Source organism: Echiichthys vipera (genome assembly GCF_963691815.1).
Source record: "Echiichthys vipera genome assembly, chromosome: 6".
Lineage (NCBI taxonomy): Eukaryota > Metazoa > Chordata > Actinopteri > Perciformes > Trachinidae > Echiichthys > Echiichthys vipera.
Genome location: NC_139831.1, coordinates 24,093,444 through 24,116,196, shown reverse-complemented (window position 1 = coordinate 24,116,196; position 22,753 = coordinate 24,093,444). Strand labels below are relative to the sequence as shown.

Here is a 22,753-nt window from a genome sequence, read left to right as displayed (position 1 = left end):
ATTCATTGGCAGAAAATCTGAATTAAACCTTGCGACGTTAACATAATAACCAGTTGTTTCTTACAGATATTAGCTAGTATTTATGTCATTGTCTGTGTTCAAGTTAACAAAGCTGACATCGTGTGGCTTCTACATCTTCGTCTAGGTCTCTACATTTTAGCAAGTCCGTCTGACATGTGGGGTGTAAATGGCTACTACTTTACTGTTTTATATGATTGTTGTAAAAGTGATGAATAGAAACAGCAGGACTACGTTTTGTATCAGAATACACACAGTAAATGGTAATGCTGTATTGTTAGCGACTGTAATGTATTATCCTCTTCATGTGTCTGGTGTTTCTGTAGCAAACACTCGCTTGAATCGAAAGAATAGTTTTTTTTTCCGACATGTTGGTCGGCACACCCTGAGTTTGGTGAAGCAGGCAAGAGGTAAAGCACAAAAGCTAAGCAACATAATGCTGCACATGGGGGCTGGAGCTGAACGTATTTTAGCCACCTAAAAAGAGGTCATCTTAGAAAAAAACAATTTCAGTTTCAGCGCACGCTATATTTAGAATATTTTAGCCCCTTTACTGATCGAGGCAGTGGTTAGTTTGTTATTATTATTGTGTGACTTTGGTGAATCAGAACTACCCCTTTAAAACACCAAAGACAAACAATCACACTAACAAACTAACTGAGGAAGTGACAGAGCAACAACATGTGTGCTGTGAGGTAAAATTACTGTTTCTGTCAAAAGAGTATGGTGGCTTTGAAGAGAGAAGAGATGAATATAACGGCTTCAGTTTCTGATATTCATTTTCAAGGTGGCTAAAATATGTTTAGCTGCTGCCCCCATCCACAGCAGTACATCTCTAAGTACCTCATACAACCTCACTTCAGAAAATTAGAACTGTCCCTTTAAGGTTTTGATATTATACGCTAGAGCTGCATCTTCTATCTCTACCCATTCATTTTCTGTGCATTATCAAAGTAGGTGAGACGGGACAGGTGTACATCCACCCAATTCAAACATTAAAATAACAGAGATAACCTGAGATAACAATTTTTAACAATACAATTCTCAGCTAGGGTCTTCTGTGAACTTGCTCACTACAACACAAACGTAGGTTTTTACAGAATAAAACTGAGCAGATGAACCTATATTGGTAACTGTAGACAAATGCAACACTAAAATATATGTGTGCTGACAGAATGTGATAGGGTGTCTACAGAAGTGGGTGTTCCAACAGCTTGGCTGTGGTTGGCTGGCTGTGTTTTGACTTGGTTTTGGATTGGTTACGCTCAGGGTGTGTGTCTTCTGACGCGCCCCTGACCCCAACAAATCTTTAAGATGAAGTTATTTCTTTCTCAAATCTAATTACTCTACAGTATCCCCTCATACACTTCTCCAGTTTGATCGCTGGCCAAGAGTCGAGCTTGGTCATAGCTCATTCAGCTACCCTGATGTCACTGCATCCAAGTCAGTGTAGCCAGTGAGTGAGCTACAACTCAGAGAGTCCTGGCCAATAAGCAGTGGTTGGCATTCTGCAAAGGAGGATTATTTTGTCATACTGAACTGAAAGCTGTTTGTGCCTGAGATGTACTAAGCATAAAAGTAAACATGTGAAGCTGCATTGGTGCTGCAAAGTTATAATGTTTGAATATTCGTTTATTGTTATTTTCATAAAGCAATGTTCCAAGGTTACGAAGTGCAAAAAATGTTGGAAAATTATACATTTTTGGTTGAAGTGTCCCTTTAATAGTCCCATATTATGCTCAGTTTTAGGTTCATGTTTGAATTTTTGGTTTCCACTAGAACATGTTTTCATGCTTTACAGTAATGTTCAAAAAACACATTATTTTTCTCATACTATCCATCTGAATATACCTGTACTTTGTTTTAGCACCTGTCTCTTTAAAAGCCCCTCCTGAAAAAGCTCAGTCTGCACTGGTTGATCAGGTCTCTGCGTCTCTGCATCATCACTGCAGCCGGGGAATGACTGTAACAGCACTGCAGCAGCATTTTCTAGCTTTATATAGTATAGTTGTGACATCACAGCTGTACAGAAGTCCCGACGGCTCGTTTAAAGACACAATTTCTGAATACAGCTTTAAAAGTAAAAATATCCATATGGGACCTTTAACCTCATGACTATTTCTGGGGGTGTATTTTGTTCTTCTGTGATTACTTTTGGCAGATGATACCAAACAATCCTAGGAAAGAAACAGAGGTGATGATATCAATAAACATTTGTGTTCTTATGATGCTGAGAATATTCAGAGACTACTGGTTCCCACAGTGCAACTTTGGTGTCACCACACACTCTGCAGTGGTGTGTGTGTGTGTGTGTGTGTGTGTGTGTGTGTGTGTGTGTGTGTGTGTGTGTGTGTGTGTGTGTGTGTGTGTGTGGTTGTGTGTGTGTGTGTGTGTGTGTGTGTGTGTGTGTGTGTGTGTGTGTGTGTGTGTGTGTGTGTGTGTGTGTGTGTGTGTGTGTGTGTGTGTGTGTGTGTGTGTGTGTGGTGAATCAGCTCATGAGTGGGTATCTCCTCTCCTGAGGTTACCCCTGCCTGGAAAATGTGTTTCAGACAGAGGCCTGATTCCAACAGCACTATCATAAATAATGACTTGATATTTTAGCATGTTGCGGAGGTAAGAATAGAGGATCGAGTTGTTCTGTTTCCAAATGCAGGATGAACCCTTTGTTAAGACATCTGAGTTACCTTCTGTAAGAATTTAACACTTTATAGACACCAAATGAGCTGTCCTATAACCACATTGTTTCAAAGGTTTTCTCCTCAAATTCACAAAACTAAGATGATGAGCTTCAAAATGTTCACAGTGGTGCTGTTAAGGCTTGTAATGGAGAAATGTGTGACACTTCCACAATGGCGATCTTATTCTGCTCTCTTTTGAGTATCAGGGAAAATGACTTCCTGTCTGTGTACTCATACCACATTTGCCACAGGATACAGCAGTGCATGATAAAGCATAGTATATCAAAAGCAGTGTAATACTTTAAATACTGAAAACAGATCACAAAGATGATTTGTCAAAAAGTCAGCGTTGTCTTTTAGGGCCTAAAAGTAAGAGACGTGAGCGCCTCTGCCACTAGCAGATGGATGATATAAAAATGAGTTCTTGACTGAGAAAATCCAGAGGAATGCCCCCTCAAGTTAGAACGTCAACTCCGTAAGTCTGAAAAAAACTGAGCACACAACTTGCAGAGTTGGCGTCATATTACGCAGAAACATGGCGGACAAAAGTAATCAGGTTAATGGTAGGAAACTTTTAAATTAATCACGTATTGCAGATCAATTTTTGCTCACATGTAATTTGTAATATGGCATTAGGTTGAGGTTGCTGTGCATGTAGAGTGACATAGGTTAGTTAGAACATTGTTTATCTGCATTTACCCTGATAATAGGTCAGGTAGTCCTATTTTAGAGGTTTTGGGGAAAATACTGGTGCAGAAACAAGTCTGGGACTCAATCACTAATAAAAGCTTCAAACTAGAAATAAATACTGGAAACAGCTACCAACGTGTTGTGTAAATGCTCTGAGAAATAAAATACAACACGTCTTCTCTGTAGCATCCATGTTGTTTCCACATTACGACTTAAAGCTCATGAACACACCGAAGTTAAAGAACGACTTCCCAACTCAGGAAATGGGACCATCCGAGGACCATGTGAATGCACTAATATACAAAATCAAATAGTCTGGGAGCTCAGTTTATGTGTTATTCGGTCTGAGGAGCTGGCCCTGATTCTGAAACATTTATTTTACCTTTAGTAAGAAAATGGGTCTTCCTGTCTGGGAGCAATGAGAGGAGGATAGTACATAACCCTCAACTTGAAATTATAGGCTCACGTCTTTTTTTATTATTATTATTGTGTCATGTCCAGATTGTTCATTTAGAAAAGCCCTTCTGGTGCCAAAAAAAGTTTCTCACAGGCAGCTGAACATTAGTTTTAGCCAATTCTCACAGAAATTAGTGGAATTAGTGCTACAGGAGTTTCTATTTGGTGTAAAATAAATAAATAAATAAAAAACACTATTTCAGATTCACATTGTGGAAACTTGCAACAAGTTGACAGTTTGAACAGTTACCACTAACCACAGACTGTCACTGCGGTCACAACTGGCACTATCTAATGTAAATATATATATATATATATATATATATATATATATATATATATATATATATATATATATATATATATATATAACTAAAAGAAATATGACATATAACGCTGCAGGCAACTATACAAAGTTTGGAAAGGAGGTTACCTCAAAACAAGGTTGATGTCTCTGATTCCCATCACATGTTTTGCCTACACACACACACTCACACACACTCACGCACACACACACAGGAGCTGCTGCCACGGGCTTTGCCCGTGTTCCACCTTAAGACTCCACATGCAGACACTGTAATGCTGTGATGATGCAGATCTTGGAATCCAGGCTGAAGTTTCAGTATCCACTGATCATCAGTGCTCATGTAAGGAACACGCACACACACGCGCGCGCACACATATACGACATGCACACACGCGTTACCTTCCTTACTCGTTTCATTTTGGGTGACCGGGTCATGGAGGATTGAAGTGTCAGTCGGCTCGCGCGCATGCATATGTGTATGCACGCTGACACACTGTATAGACTGCACACGTGCACGCGCAGCCAGAGAGCGGTGACTGTCTCCTTACATCGCCATGGCAGAGGCAGCTTCAGTGGCCCTTATAGTGCGGTGTGAGTGTATGGCAGGTATAACGGGAAAGCCTTAAACTTACCGCAGTCCTCGCACAACACTCTCTCCACATCCTTCTTCAGCTCCGGCTCGCTGGCGTCCACAGGGGCGTACGATGCCTTGAATACCAAGGGCTCAGCGGTGGGGTCCATGAAAAAGATATATCTGTGGTCCTTCTCCACCGTGGTGCACGGGGCCTCGGAACCGAAGTCCCCGACGGTCACGAGCTGCTCCCTCTCGAGGCCGCCGCTGTTGACGGGCCACACGTCCAGCACTTTGACATTCACACTGTAGGGCTCCCGGGAGGAGACGTTCTCCGGGGAGGAGCGCACCTCGCCCTCGATGACCACGGCTGATCGGTACGCCTGGTCCTGGAGGGAGTTGAGACTCGGGGCGTAACAGGCGAAGGAGACCCCGATGACCAGCATGGAGAAATGCACTGGATCAAGCCTCATGCCGTCAGCCTGTGCTGTGCTGCAGTGCTGCTGGGCGGCGGAGCGAGCTGGAAGAGAGAAACGGCGGCGAACGGGCTCCGGCAGAGCAGGCAGGGCAGAGCGGCAGACCTTGTGGAAGTGTCCATGCCATCTGTGTCTGCCGCTGCTTTCCCCATACGGCTGCTGGCCTCGGATGGGGGGACACACCAGCCTAGGAACCGGAAACGGCCCGCTTCTGCATGCTTAAAAATGTGATTGCAGCATTCTCCTTCACCAACCACCCTCCCCCTCTTATCTCCCCTTTTCCTGAAAGGCAAAACAAGACTCGTAAATTAGCCTCCTCTCGAATCCAGGGCTGGAACCTCTCTCTCTCTCTCTCTCTCTCTCTCTCTCTCTCTCTCTCTCTCTCTCTCACTCTCTCTCTCTCTCTCTCTCTCTCCCTGTCTCTCTGTCTCTTTCTCTCTCTCACTCTCTCTCCAGCTAATAGGCTAGCATCGCATGGGTGGGCGCATTGCCTCTTTGGAATGAAAAAAGCAGCTTGCGCGTACAGGGGAATCACACGAAACGATACGCACTCCACGCACACGCAAGGTCGGGTCCTTTATCCACTTATTGCGATCGTCAAAACAGTCCCACTCCTGCAAACCCTTTAGTCGGTAAGCAAAAATGAAGAAAGAAAAAAAGAAAAAAAAACCTGGGTGGAACAGACGGACAGGATGAGATAGCGGCGGTTATCCGGTGAGGCAAGGCAACAGTAGCGCGCACCCTCCAGCCGCGTCCCCTGCGCCCCTCATTAAACGCGAGCGGCTTACGTGAGCAAACATCACCTGCCCGGTCACTGGCGTCGGCTCGCCACTTCCTGCGCATACACCCTAATGACCCGGGCATCCACCGGCACACCGCCACCGACCCAAGTGGCATGTGACCATGCCGGTCGACTGTGTTAAACCTCTGCGGGTGGTGCGCAAGAGCAATCACGCACGCAGCGCACAGACACACAGCACAGGATGCGTCTGTAGCCAAGCCCTGCACGGCGTTTACTGTGGATCTCCAGTGCAAGAGGTGCAAGAAAGGCTATAGGCGACTATTCCACACACTGCGGATAGTTGTTGCGATGACTAACGCTGCGAAATTCTCTCAATGGATTCCTCAGCATGGCGAGACGAGCTAGGAGTTTCGAGACTTCAGCTCTAAATGTCCCCAGAAATACAGACGCTGCACGCTGTACGAGAGCACACCCAAAACCTGACATTTCCCACACTAGTATGCAAGTCAATGCAGTTCACTTATATTGCCTTGGGACACTGTACAGTTTAAGACTCCTGGGCAACAAGTGGGTGCATCAGTTACCCCAACCTGCGGGTATTATGCTGGAAAGCATTCTACCCAAATGTTGCCAATCCTGCTCAGCTACAGCTAATAAAACTACTTTTTTTTCATTGAACACATCTCCACCAATGAAAAGAGAGCTTTACACAATATGCTCAGGCTTTTTATGGCGACCACAAGTATTCCCTCCTCCTTCCACAGCAAACCAGCCCCTGCCTCCATCTCTGTATCCATCAATCAAGCCATTCATAAGATTTGCCTTTCACTCTGTCAGGAGCTGTGCGCCCTTCAGGAAGGTCAGGAAGCTTTTCATTGTCCATGCTGAGAAAGGGATAAAATATAATGTCATATAGGGGACACACAGACAGTTTTTCTTACTATAGATGACTGAGATGATAAAAAAAAATGTATGAGAGGCCATTTCATCACAGTATGCACCTACATGATGGCCTCATTCACCCGTTTCACCATCAGCAGGGTCACGTCACAAGCCGTTCTCTGTCCATGGTGCTGAAAGGCTTGACGGGTTTAGAGCCGTGTCCCAACAGGCCAATCACAATTCCTCATACAGACTGAAGGCCACAGAGCCAGGGTCGTCCCCTCACTTCATGTGTCCGTGTTCACTGTAACATGTGAAACTCCTGTCCCGTGTGCTGCCCATAGTGCTGGTTAATAGTTCCACATTACTGGGATTGCTTCTCCAGTCCAGGGATCATCACAGCATTCAAGAGGGAAATACAGCCCCATTCAGAGTTTGTGATCCGTCCAGCAACCCACCCCCACCTCTTTCCCTCTCCGCCCACTGCCCACCCATTCACCGATCCGTCTCTCCCTCTTTCATTTGATCCATTCATGCATTCATTAGAGAGCCCATTCAGAGACCTTACACACAATGTAAGATTTTCCAAATTAGCCTGGAAAGCAAATCATTTGTTGACAAAGTGAAGGGGAGTAGAAAGCCGATTCCTGCTGACCAAACCCGGGGAGCAACACCACAAATTTGCCTCCAGGATTCCCCTGATGCTCATGCTGAACCTGTCAGCTGTTTTTGGTAATCCACCGGTATTTCATCAGGGTGTTGATGAGGTCACTTGGACTGGCCTCTCATGATACACTGGCTGTCCAAACGGCTCTTGTCAGGGTAATTCTCTCCATCTGTGGTGCTAAATCATGCTCGTCTTGGTGACACATTGGCCCTTTAAGTTATAGTTAGCATGTAGAATATGTTTTTTCACACTTTACCCAGATTTCCCCTTTGCAGTCCTCTTTTTCTACATGAGCTATACTTCTCATCTCATCTCATCATCTGTTGCTTTGCCCACCATTCTCTGTCCATGGTTCTGAAAGCAGACACCCGTAACTTATCCACTCAACCCACAATGGAAATGAGGGGCCCATTCTATTTCAGGTTAACACCCCTTCTTTTACCAGCTCATCAGATCAAACGTATATATGAGATTAAATCAATGTTAGGATACGTTTAGGATATGTATATCGACTGACTTGCTAAGGAGTGTCTGCTGTTTGCTATTTTTGTTTATCTTCTAAGAAAAGTAGATACAAAAAAAAAATACAAACAATTTCAAATTTTCCAATTAAAGCAGATGGTGTTCTTTTCCAGATTCCATCTATATTAATAAAATCCCACACTCTTCCACACCTATTGAGCCATTATCCTATCGACATCCACCAAGTCACCCACATCATTCCTCCAGTTGAGGTCTGCGCTCTCCTCCAGGCCCATGAAGGATGAAGCTCATGTAACTTCAACTGGGATGGTTGGACGTTACTTTCGTTATATGACCTTTAAAAGCAGATTTCAGTTCAACTTGAATGAGCTCATACAGTAAGATAAGCAAGTCCTAAATCAGAAAACAATCTTACCTGAAATGGGGATACATAAGCTATATAAACTCATATAACAGGAATATAATCTGTATAATTACAGTAGTTTTTTTTTAACCAAACAGTTGGCTTTATGATGTACCTTTTGTTGATGAAGCCTTTCAAGGCCATTGAGAAAAAGTGTTAGGCAAGCAAGTCCAATCACAAGGTAATGATTCATGATGCTTCACAGTGTATCAGCCCCCTCCCTCAGACTCCCACACAGCTATCATCTACTGTTCATTCAGAAAGGTGTCTTTCACCCTGTTCTCTCCCTCTCTCCCTCTCTGTCTGTCTCCTTTCACTGGGACTGTCTCAGTTCGCTGTCCGTGGTGCTGAAACCCCCTGTTCTGCCTTTTATTACTTTTAAGACATGATGCAGATAGATAGATAGATAGATAGATAGATAGATAGATAGATAGATAGATAGATAGATAGATAGATAGATAGATAGATAGATAGATAGATAGATGGATAGATGGATAGATAGATCGATAACATAACTATCTATCTATCTATCTATCTATCTATCTATCTATCTATCTATATATATATATATATATATATATATATAGATATACACATACTGTCTACTGTACTTATCTATCTATACGGTATATATATATACTTACTGTTTATGTCAATAATACTATCTATTAATCTATCTATCTATCTATATATGTATATAGTACACTGTACTTATCCATCTATCTTTACAGTATATATATATATATATATATATATATATATATATATATATATATATATATATATATATATATAGATAGATAGATAGATAGATAGATATCTATCTGTATCCGTCTATATATCCATCTATTTATCTGTCTATCTGTTTATATATATATACACTGTATCTGTCTGTCTATATTTATCTATCTATCTATCTATCTATCTATCTATCTATCTATCTATCTATCTTTCTATCTATCTATCTTTCTATCTATCTAGGTTGATGTTGCTGCAGTGTTTGAGGCTCTCATGGGTGGGGGTTAACTTTCAGTTGCAATACGGGCACGCAGAAGGCTACTGTGAAAATGCGGTGAAACGTTGTAAAATCAGCGTGAGTGTCTTGAACGCAGCCCGCTCGGAGGACTACAGTAACACTACAGTTACTTTCATTTTTTTCACCCCTCTTCTCTTCTCTCGTCTCGCGATAGAGCGGCGGAGTGGTTTGACGGGCAGTCGAGGTTGCAGCAGGCAGAGGGAGACGGTGGAAGGTAAAGCAGGGAGGCAGCATCATGGCGGACAGAGACAGTGGCAGTGACCACGGAGGGCCCACCGCAGGCCCCGGCTCGCTGCCCCCGGGTCCGATGGGTGCCATGTCCCGGCTGCAGCACGACACCGAGGAGCTCGCCTCCAAGCGCGTCGACATCCAGAACAAGCGCTTCTACCTTGACGTGAAGCAGAATGTTAAAGGCCGCTTCCTAAAGATAGCCGAGGTCGGGGCTGGGGGAAACAAGAGCCGACTCACTCTCTCGATGTCGGTGGCCGTGGAGTTCCGCGATTATCTCGGGGACTTTATTGAACATTACGCCCAGCTGGGCCCGTCCAACCCGGACATAGTGCAGGATGAGCCCCGGCGGGCGCTCAAGAGCGAATTCCTAGTGCGGGAGAATCGGAAGTATTACATGGATCTGAAAGAGAACCAGAGGGGGCGGTTCCTAAGGATCCGACAGACCGTTAATCGGGGGCCCGGATTGGGAAGCGCGCAAGGCCAGACCATCGCTCTGCCGGCGCAGGGTCTCATCGAGTTCCGCGACGCTTTGGCCAAACTCATCGACGACTACGGTGTGGACGAGGAGCCGGCGGAGCTCCCGGAGGGGACCTCGCTCACTGTCGACAACAAGCGCTTCTTCTTTGACGTGGGCTCCAATAAGTACGGGGTCTTCATGCGGGTCAGCGAGGTGAAGCCCACGTACCGAAACTCCATTACTGTTCCGTGCAAAGTGTGGTCCAAATTCGGCAACACCTTCAGTAAATACGCGGAGGAGATGAGGAAGATCCAGGAGCGGAGTAGAGAGAAACGGGCCTCCGAACTGCTACCTGAGGGCCCGCACGGCGGAGATGACGGCGACGATGACTGACGCGGATTTTAAGAGCAGAAATGAAACAACAAAGACAAAACTGAACTCTTAGAGAAAACGAGACTTTTAACTGTAAAATAGAAAGAGAATCTCCAAGGGAATCACCCCACACACACAACCTCCACAGACAAGGCAGCACCTCTGCTGTCTCCTCGCTCATTTTACTGGATGTCACCCCACTTACCACCCATGTAACAGTAAGCCGCTGCTATCAAGGATTGAACTGTAAGATATGAACTGTTTCCTACTTGATTTAAATGACAATGAACAGAGTGTTTATATCTCTATCAAACGACAGATTTTTGCACACATTAAGCTATTTCGAGAAAAAAAAAACAATGTTTAAATGTTTTCAAACTGGTAATATACTAAGATTTAATCCAAGGTAAAACCAGAGGTCTATTATATAAAATGACAGTCTTCATGTAGAACGAATATTTGACATCAGCACAAAGAGAATATATTATGGACTTTATGAAACCAAAATCTGATACCAGATGTATAGTTTATTAAGGTACGCAGAATAAATATGAAAGCGCTCTCAAAGTGTATGAATTGCAGAACGCAGCACTACAGGCCTGTAAACACCTGTCAGCATGTGTGCAGGCTCATGTTTGAAAAGTAGTTTGGCAAAGTAGGCTATAGTCTTTAATTTGACCTGAAACGTAGTAGGCTAATGAAAGCATCTCTATCATGCCATTATGAAAAGGTTGAGACTCAAAAATAGCCTATTTTATGCGCCTCAAACAAATGGAATAAATCTCTCTCTGAGCTACTATATTGATTATGAACCCTCTTGCACCATGTCCATATGAACCTAAATGAAAAAAGTGCTAACTTAGAAGTACTAATTATGATTTTGTGAATCAGCTGTAAAAAAAAAAAAAAAAAGGAAAAAAAGAAATCCTTATTAAGATACCCACGTTTTCTGTGGGTTAAGTTGTTTCTTTGTGACTTTGTTTTTTTTTTTCTTCTGGGGGATGCAAAAAGATAAGGTCCACTTGTGGGAGCGCAAGGCGCGGAAACATAACGAAAAAAAGACGCGTCAGCGCGGAGGGGCGACGCATCCTCTCTGACGTCATTACGACCCGTGCCTTATACACTCCACTCGTTTACGTGTTCTCACGTGGATGGTCTGTGACCTCGACCGCTGTACGTTTTCATTTACGAGTGCTGTTATGTAGGCCGAAATATATACTCACCGGGGCTGCGTTAATTCACACCCCTGCGGTGCATGGAGCATGGGTGGCAACACCAAAAGTAAGCTGAGAGTCTGCTGGGAGCTCGGGGGCCAACAATGATAGTGGGCAGAAACAGATCTGGCCCTTCAGTAACATGAGATGCTGCCAAACGTACAGTTTAGAAACAGGGGGTGGCAGGGGAACTCTGGATCCCAGAATCCTTAGCAGTATCCCTGCCCTGGAGGCCTCTCACAGAGCAGAGAGGGTTCTCCCTGGAACAGGAGAACGACCCAGGATGCCTGGAGATTCATCTGAAGATGCGGGTGGTTTTGCACATCATATGCACCATGTTTAATAAAAAACAAAACAGCAACAAAAAAACCTAAATCAGGATGAGGCGATTCGTCAGAGCTGGATGCTGTTAAAAAACCAGGCAGTCCGCCAGCCAGGCAGGCCAGCCGGCCGTGCCATGCCGTCAGTCTGAGTGCAGTCCAGTGGATGTAGAGGCCTCTCAGTGCAGGGCCGAGGCCGTATCTATCTCTTTATGGTGCTAAAGCCCCTTGATCGCTCCTTGGGGGCTTCGCCACTCAGAATATGTCACCTTTGCATTATTTTTATTCTGATGCTCTTTTCTCTTCTCCACATTTTGTTGTCCAAAACGTGTCAGGTTTCTCCCTCCCAGGCAGAGAGGAAGCCGCTGACTAGTGTAGGACATTTCATATTAGTGTGCAATATTGTGTACGTGCCAATCGCGGCATTGTATCACGTGTATAGATTATAAAAAGACGAAAACAATGTATAGGCTATGTGATCAGTAGATATTTGAAAAGCATGACGATGAGGTTGATGCGTCTGCATTATATTTCCGAAATGTGAAGTCTTTCTTCTCAAGCACTGCTCAAAGTGGGGGGAAGAGTCAGACTAGTAGTGAGATATTTTTCCTGTCATGTTCTGTAAACCAGTAGGCTGCCTTGTCCGTCTATCAGTGCGCGTAGACTAGTTCAGGTGTTTTACGTCTGCCCCCCCCAAAAAAAAAACAACCTTTCCTTCCTCATTCTCCCCTATCACACACACACACACACACACACACACACACACACAGCCAACAACCTCTAACTTTATCCATGTCAGCTGAAGCTGAATAGCATCTTATGGCTTGGGTCCAGGGGTGGCTGACACACACACACACACACACACACACACACACACACACACACACACACAATCTGTCCCTGTTAAGGCCTCTTGTTGCTATCTGAGTGTTTGGAAGGCCTTTAAAGTATTTTGAACTGCACAAGGCCCCCTGTCATTAGTCGCCAGGCCCCCTGTCATTATTCGCCAGGAAACTGAGTGTTTGGTTTTTTGAGCCTCATTGCGACCCCTCTCTCGCCTGGGACTGCCGATGGCAGGACAGGTGAACAACGGTTTGAATTTTGCTTGTCTGCGGTTTCACTTGAGCTAGGCGATAGTGATCGGCCGCAACAGACCCAAAGAACAGAGGAGTTTGTTGTTGTTATTACAATGAGGATCACAGTCCTTCTCTCTTATGTGGGCAGACTCTGATCTCAGGTCTGCTTCTCTTTCCCAGCGCAGAGCGTTAAAAAAAAGGCCCTGGCTCAATATCTGTGCAGTAGAACTTGCCCAAATACGCTCTGTCAGACACAGTCCATTCCTTCTTTTTGACCCGTTCCACCTTTAGGCTTACACTGAAGTGTTAGTTAACTATCAAGATGCTCCAAGAGGTTATATCACCTATCAGCTTTATTTTAAGCAGGTTGGCTTACAACACTGCGAGAGAGCCTGGTCAAAGGCCCTGTCAGGGTGGTAGGTGGCAGGCAGGGGAGACACAGGCTGCATGGATTGCAGCTTTAGAGGCCTCAGCTGGATAAAAGCTGCTAATGTAGTTACAGCCCGGGGCCTGCCAGACATGTGAGGCTAGACTGAAGCCGTTTTTCCCAAAGCACACCTGGGCTGATCGGAAGTCCTATTGAATCCTTGCTTAGAAAAAAGTTGATCTGTGTTTGATTGGGTATGCCTGTGGCAATAGAGCCAAGAAAATGGTTCCAGAAAATCCCATCTGTTTCACGCAGGACGTTTTGGCCCAGGTTTGTGTCTGAGTGTTGGTGAAAGGCCTGATGAAGCCTGGCACTGCACTGTAGGGGCTTAGGATCAGCAGCCTACCAGGACTACTGACCTAATGACCTGACCTGGTGCTACTGGGTCCGGCTGTCAGACAGATCCAGTTAGGACTGTCCGCTCTGTTTTTGGAGAAAAACTGTCTCCTTCCCCTCTTGTGGAGATGATTACATTTTCCTCACACTGCCCGGTGAATTATAAGAACCCAGTTTCCATTAAACAGACAAACAAGCAACCTATGACTATGTGCTCTGAACGCACATCTGAGGTCAATCTGAGTTCATCTCGAGTTCAACATGAGTCTGGACTCTGTTGTGACACAGCACTTATTCCCCACAGTGTTCTAGCTTTAGCTTGATTGAATTTAGGCCTCCAGGAGGGTCATACTACATGAAGACTGGAACTGCAACACTTTCTTTTGCTTTTTCTCTAATGGCCAAATATAATGAGACCCTGAACCTGCTCATAGAGTCCACAATCTCTGTGAAATGCGCACATTTCTTTAAAGATTAAAAGACGTGTCGTTTTGTTTTGTTACAGACTGTAATCACCTGGTGCTACTGGGTCCGTTGTGCTTTTAGTTTTGTTGTGACGCATGACTCGTCCGTTTTGGGTCGTAGTTCGAGCTGAGTTACAGAGAGGGGGTTGTGATTTGCGGGATTGCCGAACGCAGTGTGATTCTTCAGTTTATGAGTGTCTCACAGCAAAACTTGGAGTGACCTTGAAGCCATGTTGTGCCCATGTTACACAGTCATCCATTTCTGGGAATCAAATGCAAAATGGTAGGCAGATTTTTTTGTCTTGTTTTCTGTGGAAAGCGTCAGTGGTAAAGCTGTGTGCTGTCCTTGGGGGCTCTGGCTAAGTTCAGTGGATGATGGTGCACTAAAGCTGCTAGCCTTGACGAGAACGATGTTCTGATTCATCGTACAGCGGTAGCCATCGTAGCAATCCTCATCATGATGTAATCCTGCCTTTTGTCTGGTATTACTGCGCTGTTCGTTTTGTCAATGAGCTTTTTGTTTGTTACAACAGGTGAGAAGACCATTCCTTACACATTTCAACTGAAGGAAATAGAAGAGAAATGTAATTGTAGACTCAAAAGTGCAGCAGTCGCTAGTTGTTGCATGAACTCAAAGTCCGATTGCTATGATGGCTCCAGCTGTAGGCGCCTGGTCTGCTTGTTCCTCCCGTCTTAAACTGGGAAATTATTCATGTACATGACCTGTAACAGCAAACTTCCACAATTACTGACCGAAAACAGACTGAACTTCCATAAGACAACCAAATCTGCTCTGTTTCTGGTTTCAGTGTTGCAGTCTTTCATTGGCCATTCAGAGTTCCTGGTTGATCACACAGCCAATCACAGCCTCTGGCCAAAGCCAAGCACTATATGACTCATCACAAACCACTGACAGAGGAGCTCATTCAGCACGTCTTTTTTAGTAGGGTCCATCATGTTTGCAGACTGTACAGGCTTCTGTTGTGTATAGTTACAGATATGTTCTTTCAGATGTTTTGAAGATGTTGGGAAATGGATCCTGGATTTTAAGGGGTGGGGTCAATGCACAATGAACATATCCCGTGTCACCGTTTGGTCTAAATCCCTTTACCATCCCCATATGAGATAATATGTTGTATCTTTCAAAAATATTTTATCTGTGGCGTGTGTGTGTGTGTGTGTGTGTATATATATATATATATATGGTTTGTTATATATGATGCTCCTCCTTTCAGAAAAATATAACATGTAAACAGGAAAAACATATTGCTGTTTTTTTTCCTTTGTATTTTATACTTACAGAAAGCATTGAATAAAAATGGATAAATACTTGCACTTTAGATATATTAAGAAAAAGAAAAATCTGCATATTATTTTTGATAGGGATCTCACATTCAAAGAGTATACATTACAGGCTTTGTGACTATTGCTGGACAGAGATGTATTGAGTTCTACTTATTGAAGTATATTTTGTCTGTGTGTCAGAAGGTTTACTAAAGTAAATTGCATGATAAAGTAGTGCTACACCGATATTGTTCTTTTTTAGTTGGTAAAAATGTCTGAAACTGTGATAACAACCCTCTTGTATCATGTTTAACCTCTCCAAACTCCTCGAAGATTTCTTACTGAAATATGGCCTTTCCTGACTACATGACGATGGTGCTTACGTTGGCTTTGACATCAAGCTCATCCTATACATCTCAACATCATCATAACTGGCGTCCTTACACTTCATTACTTTCTGTTATGTACTCTCACTACCTTATTAAATTTCCGTTGATGGCAAAAAAAAGGTGTGCTGTTTTGTACATTGCTGTTTGTTTTAATGTTGGGGGAGCCTTGTTGTCTGAAAAATGACTAATGGCGCAATAAAAAGTCATTCCACATGTTCCTGTCTCTGCACAAATGTCTCAACACTACTGTTTTTCTTTTTAATTATCAGTAATTACAATTAGGGCTGGAATATTAAATTAACGTTGCGTTATGACACTAGATATCATCTGAGAGTTTGGATATCGATGTATTGTAAGCGTTGTCTGTTCCTGGCTTAAAAGGCAGCATTACAGGAAAGTAATGTCGTTTTCTGAACTTTTCTTACTGTTCTGTTATTTGCCTTCATACACTCAATCATTATATCCACATTACAGATGATTTTTAAAAATGTAATTCTGCAAATAGTTTTTGAAAGCGAGACCAGAAGTCAACCCAAAAATATTGTTGTAATGTCTATGTGGGGGTATTTGGTAAAATATATTTGGATAGTTCATATCACCCTGCCCTAAGTAAAATAAAACGTATTTAAATGTCCATTACCTATTGAACAAATATTGCAAAATGTATAATAATTGAATAACATAACACTTTTTTGATACATGGAGGAACAAGAGCTCGCTGGAGGAGTTTCCATCTCTCAACATTCCCCCGTCATCTCTACAGTGTCTTCAAAGTGGTTGAAGAATATTTTAGTCTATATTTTTAAAAATATGTTATTAAATTATTATACATTTTGCAATATTTGTTCAATAGATACTGGCTCTATATTGATAAAAATATATTATATTGATATTTTATTTTAATGTATCATTGCTCTCATCATTATCACCCTGTCAGATGTCCTTTGAATGCTCTGTTATGTATTAATGAATGAAACTGCATTGACACAATAGTAGGGCAACAACAGTGGATGGATATAAATATCATATTTGAAACAGGGCTTCATGTGGAAATCAAAGGTAGGAGGGCGGATTGCAGCCAGGGCAGGGAAGAGGACATGCTGTGGACAAAACACGTATAACTCTGCAGGAGACAACAGGTCAGTTCACCGATAACACCAATGGCATCCAATGACACCCATTGCAAACCAATCAAAAGACTCCTGCACAGTCCTCTTCGCTTGCAGAGATTTAATAATGACGTTTCAGTACACAGCTCAGGTTATTTAACAAACAAAAGGAGAGACATTGAATCTGTTTCATATATAATCACACATGACACAGAAGCTCAAGTACCAAGCTTTTCTTTATTAAACTTATTTTAAATTAAAATTTGCGGATTTTAAAAGTTTGAGTATTTTCTTAGTGTTATATTTATTTAGTTATTAATGTTTCCTTTTTTTTATTTTGGAGATACCTTCAAGTACCACCAGAGAGAGCTTGAGTACCACCAGTGGTACAAGTACCACAGTTTGAGAACCAGTGCCATAGAGAATCTCTGGAAAATCCTTGGGGACAAAGGTACAGTACGGTTAGTGAACTGTGGAAGAGACTGAGTCAGAATGGACCAAGATCAAACCAGAGCAGTGTGAGAAACTAGTGATGTCCTGTGGGCGCAGATGTGCTGAAGTCATTTAAAGCTGTGGTCTCTACACTTCCTGTTCATTTTTTAATCCTATAGAAGAAAACATTGTTGAAATGTTCTCATCTGACACAGTGGTTACTGTTCTCTAATTTTGCTCAGTGTTTATTCACAAAATAAAGGTTTTTGTTGATATGCCTTAGTTATTTAAAAAAATTGGCTAGTACAGCAGTTATATAGCTGATGTTCTATCAAATTATAAACAGTAAAAAATAACAATATTTCAGCATAAATCAAGTATTTATAATTTGTTCTCTAACTTTCATCTCCAGTGTAGCACCTTTCAAAACTACTGTTACATAGTGCTTCACAAACAGAGACAGATAAGAGATAGCAGGACAACAATCAGAAACAAATCACAAATATTATATTGTTTCATGTTCATTACGTTGGCCTGGTGCATGTTTGATTAGACGGTGTAAAATATGAATGTAGTCTGACGACACCCAGACGCTCCTGAAGAGCCAAAATGAAGCTCAAACTGGGCGGCTCCGGGAAGCTCCAGCTGTCGTCATCTTGGCCGTGCCTGACTCCGCCTAATCAAAAAATGGGCAAAGAGGTGCAGCGGTGGAAATGAGATGGATTTAATGAACCCTTATGTATCTGCCAGCCACCTGTGACGGCATCCACCTGACTTTCAAAGTGGCCCCGTCCTTAGTTATGCCAAACATTAAGCCCTAAAGTGTAATTCTGGCGCAAAATCAGCCATGATCCGCTTCGTTTTATGTGTAAGGACTCAAGGATCATGCTACTGCAGAGGTTTGGTGTTGTTTTGAGCAGTATTAGTGGTTAAAAAAAGACACTTTAATGCCTTAACCATACTGCCCCGAGCTAATCACTGTTAGCCACGCCCGGCGGTTAGTGACAGCTAACAGTTTTATAGAACTATCTCGATGGCTTATTTGATGTAGGTAAGAAAAAGACCATGGGAGGATCTTGTGCCGGAATCACACTTTAATGTAATTTGAACAGTTGTCAAGAACAGGGAAATTAGCTATGAGACCAAATGTTGTAAACATGTTTATTTCTGTCTTAAGTTGGACATTTTATCATGGGGGTCTGTGAGGATTGACCCGCTTTTGGAGCCAGCGTGAAGTGGCCATTCCCGGAACTGCAGTTTCTGGCACTTCTTTTTTTTTTTAACCCACTTAACGAGATACAGCTCAACAATGAACAACGATGCTTTGTAGGAATTTGTTTCTGAAGGACTGTATACAAAGACATTTCAAGCAGTGACTTGACTGACACATTACAGCAGATTTAAATGTGACTCTTCAGTAATTAGACTGGCAATAGCTCAGTGGTAATATGGAGCAACTAGGAAGCTATATCTTAACATTCTTTTTATTCCTGTAAAAATACAGTCCCTCCTTTTGAATTGTATGACCTTTTTGCTGTCATCTGTGCAACATCAAAATAATGTAATTGCAGTTTCAGGGGAACTGAATGGGAAATAAGATCTATTTTTAGGGTTATTTTAAAAAGTTTAAAGGGACAGTTCACCCCGAAATCAAAAATACATATTTTTCCTCTTACCCGTAGTTCTATTTATCTATACTCTTTTTTTGTTGGGGATATCATCTTTAGAGATGTCTTCCTTCGCTTAAATATAATGGAACTAGATGTCACTCACATGTCTCTTCCCAGAAATCATGACCTGGTCACCCTGGATAATCCACACACCCGTGTGAGCAGTTTCATGTAGGAACTACTGTATTTTCTGTCCACCAAACTACACCTGCCAACCGAATCACTGTGCAGAATGGGCGTTCCGCTGGTTGAGTGGTGAACGGAAAAACCCCACTGGTAAAAATTAACAAATTGCCTACTGACTAAATATGTATTTGTGATTTTGGAGTGAACTGTCCCTTAAAGGAGCAGGACCTTACTGAATTTACCTTTAAACACACACAGTGGTTATAGTACAAAAATTATTCGGTATGAGTTGTGTGTATGTTGCTGAAGACGCAATATAAAGACAATGTGTAGGCGTCACATAATGTGTCTGGACACTACATAACAATGCTGATAATTTTGTTAAAATAGCTTGCTGGCAAACTAACTATCTTACCCTTCATTTTTGATATTACCATAATGACCAAGAATATAAGAGCATGCTAAGTCAAACACAAATCCGCTTCTGAAACATGGGCTTTTGGATGAATCGATTTTGTGGATAAGAGACACTTTGAAGAACTGTTATAGTGATGGAGTCGGCTAAAATTAACAAATGAACTGGCAGACTGTTACTGCCTGTGTTGGCCATTTCTTTAAAGGAGATTGTTAATATCAATGAGCCTGAGAAAAAAGTCCACACATGCTGTTCTTGTGTTATACATTTTGCAGCGGTGGCACAGAGGTGGCCCTAAGGTGCGCAGCTGTCCTAATTTACTGCTCCAGTAGGGAGCTGGACCAGGGGCAGTCCAGGATCAGACCGCCGATGCTGATAAAAATCCTAGAGGAAACACTTACATGTGAAATATATTGTGGTTTTAGCTGGCTAATGTTAGCTAATTTTAGCTTGCTTGCTAATGCGAACAAATTGCTAGCTAGCTGATGTTGCAAAATACTGTCTTGAGTGGATAAGGTCAGCTAATTTTTCCAGACTCCCAGGGCACTTTTAAATTACCTTATCAGCGAACGTTATGAAGCAAACAACGTCAGATCCATGCAAGGTAGCAAGTTACAGCTAGCTGGCAAACATTGGCTTGCTTGCTAATGTTAGCTCGCTGAAATATAAGCTGTCTGTGTCTCGGCTGTGCAGCATGAATCTGCTGTCGGTTGCTTCACGACGGTAGCTGATGGAATGATTTTAAAACAACAAGCTATCTTTTTTGTTTATATGATTGTAATTCATTTTCTACAGCATTATACCAACATGGTGCCGATCAATTATGATCATTCTCACTGGCCAGTACTCGCTCACGGCTATGGAGAGTACGAGCATGCAGGCGTGAGCAACAGGATGCTGAGTGCAGTTCACTAATGGCCACCGGTGTTGCTAATAACAAGGGTTTCCTTAAAGTTACACAGAGGACCTTTATATAAAATACAATTTTAATAGAAATAAAATCGACTGGCATGTCACAGCAGGAGAAGCACAGGTGTAACAAAATCATTAATTAGGACTACATTTAATTTTATTCGCTAACACGGAATTTTAGTCACAATAGCTCTCGGGCACATGTCAAATAGAACAGAGCCATGTTATCTGTAACACCTGTGCTTTCAAATGTCAAAATGTCTGCCATAATTGTTTTGGTGAAGCCTGTTTGGGACTGCCCCCTCACTTACCACAGGTGAAGCCACTCCCATTCCGGTGGACCCACATGACCTTATTTCAGAAAGAAACATGTAGGGCCTATGGCAGTGAACAAGGAGCGACAAATCATTTTTTTGGTCCCGTTTGAAATGTGCCATGAATTACACATATGATGTTTGTCAATTTAAAAGATCATTTTGGGAGTCAAGAAAGCCAGTTTCTCATAAAATGGTTGACGTATAAGGCTGGTAATACGTAATTAGAAAGACTACTAACCCCAAAAGTCGCGCGAATGACGTCTCATTCAAACTACACCGATGTGTGTATATATTTGACCAGTGTATCGTTGCATGTATGTATCACAGGGAAAACGGTTCTTGCTTGTTCTTTCTCTTGCCGGTTGATGAAAAGAGTCATAGGATAACACACATCAGGTAACATTACATGAGATGTAAAGTTAGTTCACTGAGCGGTTTCACAGAAAACTAATTGGCAGGCTACTAAGTGGAATTATAGGCTTTGTGTAATTCATGGCACAATTTAAACAAAATGTCTTTCTCTCCCCGATCACCACCAGACATCATTTTTCCAAAATAAGGGAATATATATCTAAAGTGTCAAAGTTAAACATATTGTTAACATAAAAGAATAAAGTATTAATCTTACCATTGTGTGGAGTTTCTTCATTCTGTTGTTCAGTCACATATTCACACAGAAACAGTTAGCATCTAGACCTTCTTCTAGAGCTGGTCATCTTCTAACGGGACATATTTCTTGGGCTGGCAGCTTGATGTTACAACTTCTTGTTTAGAAGATGTTTAGAAAAGTCACCATGATGGCCAGCTAAAACCTTTAGCAGGTCTAAATGGGCTTACTACACTTTTGGGGCTGAAAAAACTTTAGCAGACACACAAGAGAGGGGAACGTGTTAGCCTGGCAACATTACAGCTGCAAATAACCCATGATGCAACAGTCTCTTAAACAGGATCACCCTGTAGCACAGCTGAGCAGGTACTTAGAGAAACTGCTGTTGCAAATAATGTGAAAATAATCTACAGGGGGGAAAGGCGATGATATACCAACATAGTCATACGCTAATCATTTTTCTAAGCTCTTTCATTGCAGATACACACAGAAAGCTATATAACCGTCATTTTAGCTGCACTATGATGAGGTTAAGTTTTGTTCCCTGTCCTGCTTTTCTTTGTCGTTCTCAAATGATTGCAATTTTTGTGTCAAATGTGGACTAATGCTATTTCCATTTCTATTGAATTTTCCCAACCGTAAATCACAATAACTGGTCGTCCAGGGTGAATAACATCAGGGTGGAGAACACTCAAAAAGCTTTTAACAAGTCAATGATATCACTATATAGGTATTGGGTCATTTGGAGGAAACCAATTCATAAAGATTTTCTTTTTTTTTCTTAAACTTATGTTGATTTTTCCGCCCCTAAAGCAGAGAGCTATCATGGCCGATATATTAATATGCTGATGGTTGCACAAGACATTTGATACAATGTTTAACCATATATGTTTTTATTTTACCATGTAATTTAAGATCAGTCACTTTAAGGTCAAACAGCTCACAAATAACTAACAGTCTATTTGACACTGATGGGCTGGATCAGCAGTCAGTATCATGACATAAGCTTATACATGTAAGCATCCCCACTGCTGCTGTACCTGAGCCTCTCCAACAACTTGCTGATGCAGGAGAAATTCCGCATGACACCTGGGGGAAAATGTAAGTGTTCGAGAGGGTGGTGCTTTTTCAAGTTTAGATGTGTTATACTCTGTGATTAAGTGGAAGCTGCTTCACACATTGTTTT

General features: G+C 42.3%; 2 protein-coding genes across 2 annotated transcripts in view; one reads left to right on the top strand and one right to left on the bottom strand.

The window, feature by feature from the left end:
- The window catches only part of nrg2b (neuregulin 2b), a gene marked incomplete at both ends in the record, with an annotated part of 60,728 nt that extends 55,535 nt beyond the window's left edge, over window positions 1-5,193 (bottom strand). The window contains one exon of the mRNA XM_083915251.1: window positions 4,782-5,193. Coding sequence (XP_083771377.1) covers window positions 4,782-5,193 — 412 coding nt within the window. The remainder of the gene's footprint in view (window positions 1-4,781) is intronic.
- A 4,400-nt stretch (window positions 5,194-9,593) lies between these two features.
- purab (purine-rich element binding protein Ab) lies at window positions 9,594-12,764 on the top strand. Its single transcript, XM_083915254.1, has one exon. It carries the CDS (start codon window positions 9,645-9,647, stop codon window positions 10,488-10,490), a length of 846 nt encoding a protein of 281 aa, XP_083771380.1. The 5' UTR covers window positions 9,594-9,644; the 3' UTR covers window positions 10,491-12,764.
- The last annotated feature ends 9,989 nt before the right edge of the window (window positions 12,765-22,753 follow it).

Coding starts and splice junctions, on each gene's coding strand:
- purab (XM_083915254.1), top strand. CDS start 9,645: ATGGCGGACAGAGACAGTGGCAGTGACCACGGAGGGCCCACCGCAGGC.